At 38.4% G+C, this 7,500-nt stretch overlaps 1 protein-coding gene across 1 annotated transcript in view; it reads left to right on the forward strand.

Annotated features, from left to right (window-relative positions):
- LOC144980069 (uncharacterized) overlaps positions 1-7,500 on the forward strand; it is a 27,512-nt gene that overhangs the window by 2,294 nt on the left and 17,718 nt on the right. The window contains exons 2-3 of the mRNA XM_078927555.1: positions 948-1,039; positions 5,704-5,850. Coding sequence (XP_078783681.1) covers positions 964-1,039; positions 5,704-5,850 — 223 coding nt within the window. The 5' untranslated portion in view covers positions 948-963. The remainder of the gene's footprint in view (positions 1-947; positions 1,040-5,703; positions 5,851-7,500) is intronic.

Here is a 7,500-nt window from a genome sequence, read left to right on the forward strand (position 1 = left end):
TTAATGTAGAAAACAAATATGAAGAAGGAAAATGTTCATTTTATCGTGACGAATATGACCATACTCTTTATAGAGTTGGTCAGGACGGGGTTGATTTTAAAAGAAAATAAAAAGTCAACGTTCTTCTTCCTCCTCTCCCTTATCATGCTCCCCCTTCCGGCGCAGCTATATGGTCTTGTGGTATGACATTCGCTTTCGGATCGGAAGGTCCTGGGTTCGATCGATAATATATATATATATATATATATATATATATATATATATATATATATATATATATATATATATATATATATTAAAGGGTTCCTAGCGGGCCGTTAGGTGTTATAAATCAGCAGTTCTGGAAACTTAGGGGGAAACACTGGCCTATTGGATCATAGCAGTCGCTTTATTTGTTTATTTATTGTTAAATTAATTGCAAAAAAAAAATAAACAAATGAATAAATAAATAACCAAATGCATGAAATTTGAATTTATTTAATATCCAATTTTGAGATGAATTAATAATATTATAGGCTCTTGACTTAAAACAACTAAAATGTGTATTCATTGCACCTTCTTCAGCCTGATATTAGCCCCCGTTAATGGGTCACATATAGTTCAACCTATGTGGTGTGAAGTGTTGCCTTTTCCCCTGTGTAATTGTGTAATAGAAGTGGATTTTAAACAAAAACTGTCGTAGAATAAACGTTACTAAGCACTTCGTTAATGGTTTAGACCGCCAACTGGGTGATTAGTGCTCACTAGATTATTTCAATCAAACTATAAACCTTAAAAATTACACCCAGTGTTGCGTGTTGACACGATTGATCTGGAGAGCAAAACTACTGGTGTGTATTTGACTTAAACTCATTCAATCACCAGCGTATCAAATAAGAAGTTGCTAACAAGTGCCAAAACTTAACCCCCCCCCCCCCCCCATTCCCCCTCCTTCTTCTCCCTCCAAGGTTGAGGATAAAGACAATGAATATTATAGTAACTCACACACCCATCTGGGCCGCCTGTCTGCTTGTGATACACTCCACTACAGCATTGACAAGTAAGCAATTTCCATGATAGATTTGGGGTGCAGAGGTCTGTTTACTGAACGCAAATATGGGCTTGTGTTAACCTTCTTGTAATATTTCCATCACAACATCACAACGGCTATGTGGTCTTGTGGTATGACACTCGCTTTCAGATCGGAATGTCCTGGGTTCTAGCCTCACTCGGCGCATAGTTGAGTCCTTGGAAAAGGCTCTTTACTCATATTCTCTCACCGTACTCGGGTATAAAATGAGTACCTGGCCGTTAACAGCGTTATTTATGTCTGAAAAAATTGTAATATCGCCTAACAGGCGTCATGTTTTGTTCTACATGTTACGTGTTACTGTTGGGCAGAGACCCCTTGTAAAGCGCCTTGAGCACGTTTAGTGGATATTGCGCTATATAAAAGCTCATCTAAAAAAAACCCAATGAGCCCATAACAATAAGGGTTGTCAGACCTGCAAGTAAGTGCATGTCGATTTGGGTATTTTAGTTATTTATAGACTATTGGTGAATTACTCTTAATTTCTATTATCTTTATTTAAGGAATTGTAAAAGAATGAAAATAATATTTGCAGCGTAAAAAATTAACATGAACTATTATCATAGAATTAAACGGGTAATTGGGTAATTTCCTTGACTATTATACATAAACTATATATTATATTAACCTTGAAGTCTCTATTTCTTATCATTTTAACTTTAATTTCGCTTTTCGAAGTTCAATTCATTCCGACAAAGTACCGTTTTGAGAGGGTGGATCACATATTTGTGATCCAACAGCCTTAAACTTCTTTTATGTCGGGGTAAACTAGACGCTGTGGAAACCAAAACGGTTAATATAAATTCTTACATTGAAAAAAAAAGTTTGGTCTCATGTCTGATCATTTCTACCGTCTTAACTCTCTGAATCCTAGCGATTTTTGCTACTTTTCAAAATTGGAAAAAATGTATAAAAGATAAATAGGAGATAGTTTTATTCAACTATCATTAACATGCAAAAACGAAAGACAATAGCTTTGATAGTAAGCCTATAATTTGTCTCAGAAAAATGTAATGAATAGGCATGGGGTAAAAGTTCGACAAATGGATGATGCCAAGTCTGCAAAGATAGATCATCATCAAGACCTACTGCAACCTCCTCGTGGTGTCGAACGGTAACAGGTCAAGCTGGCCAACTGCAGAGGGCGACAAGAATAGGCAATGGCAAACCATTCTTGTAACTTTGCCGAGTTAACTGCATGAATAAGTCCAAAAAGTTAAACGGGGACAGCGTAAAGGGGAGCATGTTTTCACGGAAGACTGCTGCTCGCTCGGTTGGGAGCGTGATGTTCGTCAGGTCACACCGAACCGTCAGCCAGCTACTAGGCGAAATAAATTTAACAAATGTGACAAAACCAAAATTGGGACATGGAATGTCAGGACCTGTGCCCAAAAAGGAAAACTAAACAACATTCTAAAAGAAATGAAACGGCTCCAAATAAATATTCTTGGCCTGGCAGAGATGAGATGGAAAGAGCAGGGAACCATGTCAAAACAAGAAAACAACACGACATATAAGATCATATGGAGTGGTGGAACCTCTTTTCAAAAAGGAGTAGGGATGATCTTAGACCAACAATCAACCAAATTTTACAAAGGGCACGTAGCAATCTCAGACAGAGTTTTGCTGGTTAAGCTAAGAGGACCTGTAGTTGACACCAATATTATTCAAGTTTATGCACCAACAGAAGAGGCGACAGATGCAGATATGACAGAGTTTTACCATTCACTAGACAAAGCAAAACGAATGTGTAAATCACAAGAAGTCCTTATGGTAATGGGGGACCTAAATGCTAAGATTGGCAGAGGCAGAGATGGTGACATAATCGGACCACATGGACTCGGAGACAGAAATGAACGAGGAATCATCTGGCAGATTGGTGTAGAACAAATACATTAATGATTTCAAACACCTGGTTTCAACAACACCCAAGAAGAACCTGGACATGGCAATCACCAGGGGACAGAGCAAGGAACCAGATAGACTTTATAGCAGTATCATCAAGATTCAGAAATGGCATATTAAATTGCAAAACCTACCCAGGCGCCGATGTAGACAGTGACCATGTCCCAGTTGTTTGTACAGTAAGGATAAAGTTTAAAGCTATTCAGAGAACTGCTGGTAGAATAAAGAGGGATTACAGGTTATGCAAAGACAATGGCATACAAACAAAAATGAGAGAAGAATTTGAAAATGCACTCATGATACAAAGCCAAAGTGAACCTGATAACGAAAAATGTGAAAAACATTTTGATATATTCCACAAGTCTGTCAAAGCAACTGCAGAAAAGCATTTACCAATAGCTCAAATAAACAGCAAAAAGGAATGGATGACAAATGAAATTCTAAACCTATTTGAAGAAAGACGAAAATGCAACAGAGGGTCTGCAGAATACCAAACATTGAACAACCACATTAAATCCAAATGCATCGAGGCACACGAGAACTATCTAGACTGGAAATGCTGCGAAATCGAAAGAGAATACAAACCCAACCCCCAACAAGCTCACCAAAGAATAAAAGAACTATCAGGGAAAAGGAAAAGCAAAGCAGCAGGAAGTTGTATCCAAAACAAACAAGGGGAACTGCTATTTGAAGAACAACATATAGAAAGCCGATGGGTAGAATACATAGGCGAACTGTACAATGATCCAAATAGAAATGAACCACCACTGAAATTCAAAGAACCATTAAGCGGACCAAACATCACCAAAAGTGAAATTGAACATGCCATGGAACGAATGAGGGATGGTAAAGCAACAGGCCCTGATGAAATATCTGTAGAGGTATTAAAAAGCCTAGGAGATCGAGCAATTGATGAACTTCACATATTATTCAACAATATATACAACACTGGAAAATTCCAGAAGATCTCTGTAACTCTATTTTCATAGCAATACCAAAGAAAGCAGGTGCAGTCAGATGCGAAAATTTTAGAACTATAAGTTTAATAAGCCACATCAACAAAATACTGTTGCGTATAATTATCAACAGGCTAAGGAATAAGATTAACCCGAAATCGCAGAAGAACAATATGGATTCCAACCTGACAGAGGGACAAGGAACGCAATATACCTCCTCTGTGTTTTAAGTGAAAGAGCTATACAGGTTCAGACCCCACTATACCTCTGTTTTGTTGACTACAAAAAAGCTTTTGATAGAGTACGCCACGAAGAAATACTAAAACAACTGCACTCCATTGGCGCTGATGAGAAAGACCTCAGACTCATGCAAACATTATACTACACCCAGCAGGCATCTATCAAAATCGGAAACTCTACAGGAAATTCCATTCCTATTAAGAAAGGAGTCCGTCAAGGGTGTGTTGCCTCACCAGATCTGTTTAATCTATACCAAGAAACAATCATGAGGGGCATAACTAATATGGAGGGAATAAAAGTAGGAGGTCACAACATAAATAATATAAGATACGCAGACGATACGGTACTCATTGCAACATCAGAAATCCAACTTCAAAAGATTGTTGACAAAATGGTAGTAGATAGTGAAGCCAAGGGAATGGAAGTGAATATCACCAAAACGGAATGCATGGTAATACAGAAAAACCCCGAAAACAACAACACCTGCAATATAACGATTCACGGCGAGAAACTTACCAACGTAGAAAGTTTAAATACCTAGGTTCAATAGTGACAACAGATGGAAGATGTAACCGAGACATACGAGCAATAATAACTCAAGCCAAACAGGCCTTCATGGACCTGGGAAACATTTTGAAAAACAAACAGATGTCGTTCGGGATTAGATTCCGAGTCAATCTTGTTATTGTTATCTTGTGGCCAATCTTGTTATACGGATGCGAAAGCTGGACTACAAATGCAGAAACACAAAAGAACATTGAAGCTTTTGAAATGTGGTGCTTGAGAAGGATGCAGAGAATATCGTATACTGCACACAAAACGAACGAAGAAGTGCTAAAACAAACATACCAACAAAGGAAACTAATGCCCTTAATAGCGGATCGACAACTATCCTTTTTCGGACACATAGTAAGGAAAGATAAGAATGAATACCTGGCAAGTTGTGGAAAAATACCTGGTAAACGCGCCCGGGGGAGACAAAGAAAAACTCATAGACCAACTGAAGGGCTTCACCAACCTAACAATCCAAGAGCTGTTTGAAAAAGCAAGAGACAGGGAGAAATGGAGAGAGATAATTCATGCAGTATCCGAAGCCTGGACCAGGCATGGAACCTAGAAGAAGAAGAAGAAAAGTAACCCGGGTAAACTACGGATATAGTCGGTGTTAGGGTTGAGTGAGTTTAGACAAAGGGTCTCATGCCGAAAGAAAAAAAAATAATAATAACAGATTGTACAGGAGAGCCAAAGCACGTTTTGCTCCTGTTTTTGTCGTAATATCTTATTTTAAAAATAAAACATTTATTTATTGACTTTGAGTCACGAAACCCAGAGAGAAAAAAATGCGTGTTTAGCTCAAGAATAGTGTCAATAGCTCATTTTGATCCAATGACCTATGTGAGACCCTTTGTCCTATGACGGCGGATTATTTTGACTATCAATTATATTGCGGACATGACACCAAATAGAGATGATTGGTTGGTTACACTTGGGGTTATATTTCATCATAAACTAGAAACATGATGTTATTTCCAGCCATCTTGACCTGCATCGAATGCAGCAGCTCCACTAACGGTGAAGATTGCCCGGCAACCGGTTTCGTGATGTTTCCGGAAAAGGTGAAGACGATCCCTTGCTTCTATGGGGCGTGTTACTCCACCCTGGAAAAAATAAAGGGCACAGGTGAGGATAACTGTATCAGCTTTACTTTAATGTTTATGGTGGGTGGTATTGGAAGATTGAATTGAAATAAAAACCATTAAAAATTGACAAGCTTTTCTTTTGTTTTTACCTTATCCTCTTGGTTCCCTGGTGGAGCATAAAGCGCCAAGAAAGTTCCTCCTGGCATCTCTGTCGTGGGCCAGCTAGGTGCTCAATGGTATGCCTCTCTTTCTCTTTCCCGACGGGGACTATCTTAGTGTTGTGTTGGGCAGTAGACTCTTTTTGATTCGGAGTACGTGACCCAGCCATTTCCATCGATCCTCTGTGCTTGACTTCATCCACAATGTTTTGCATTCTTGTGCGTCTGGGGATTTCTTCGTTGGTGATATGCTGTTGCCAACCAAGTTTCAATATTCTGCAAAGACATCTTCGTTCCAACCCTCAAATTAGTTAAAGATTAATATCGGGCCACAGTGAATAATTGTATAGTGAGCTTTATTTTTTTAAAATTGAGATTTCATATAGCACAATATAAAGTGCTCAAAGCGCTTTACAAGGGGTCCCTGGCCAAAAAGCAACATTTAACAAGTAGGACGGGACATGACGCCTGTTAGGCGATATTACAATTTTTCGAACAGAGACCATGCTGTTAACGGCCAGGTACTCATTTTACATCTGAGTACGGTGAGAGAATGTGAGTAAAGGGCCTTCTCCAAGGACTCAACTATGCGCCGAGCCCAGGACCTTCCCATCCGAAAGCGAGTGTCATACCACTAGACTACATAGCCGCATATTATAAAATCAGAAAGCGACGGATAGGCGGTTAACAAATCAATTGGAAAAATATTCGGACAATAGTGAAAAAGGAAAGAAATCTCCCGAAATCAGCTTTCCTCCCATGAAGATGAATAATCTTGGATTTCCAGAAATATTGGGCTCATCAACTCAAATCACTCATATGTCGGGGTGATTTAAATGTAGAACCTTGTATGTATACTATTCTAAACTATGGAGCTAGTATTAACTTGATATGAATTCAGTCGGATGATGAAAAGGTTGAACTGAGATATTGCCAAGTTTAGTTAGAAAGTCGTTTTTTTTGTCAAAAATGAGGTCTTGTCATAAATGATTAAATCAACCCTTATTGTACATTTTCGGGAAATACCAAAGCTTAATTTCACTTCTAAATATTGTTTACAGCTAGTCAAGTTGAAAAAAAATATGAAATTTGAGAAAAGTTGCTGGATACCTTTCCCATACATCTGACCATAACTTCATGAAAAATCACCCGATTTACTTCAAATAAAGATTAAAATGCTCAGGAGAGTATATTCTTTCAGAAAATGCAAATCCAAATTTTCACCTTCCGATTGATTATGTATACACTGACACATATAATAATGAGTATAATTTCTTATTGTTCGTAAATCTGATAGATTATAATTTTGATCATTTTAACACTAAATAAACACATTTGGAACACCCCGACATCTCTCTCTCTCTCTCTCTCTCTCTCTCTCTTTCTCTCTCTCTCTCTCTCTCTCTCTCTGTGTGTGTGTGTGTGTGTTGTGTGTGTATGTCTGTGTCTGTCTGTGTGTGTGTGTGTGTGTGTGTGTGTGTGTTTTCTGTGGGCGTGTAAAACGGGTAAGAGTAATTGGGGTTGGGATCTAT

The sequence above is a fragment of the Berghia stephanieae genome, chromosome 9 (assembly GCF_034508935.2).
Source record: "Berghia stephanieae isolate SIO BIC M18660-M18661 chromosome 9, UCSD_Bste_1.3, whole genome shotgun sequence".
NCBI lineage: Eukaryota > Metazoa > Mollusca > Gastropoda > Nudibranchia > Aeolidiidae > Berghia > Berghia stephanieae.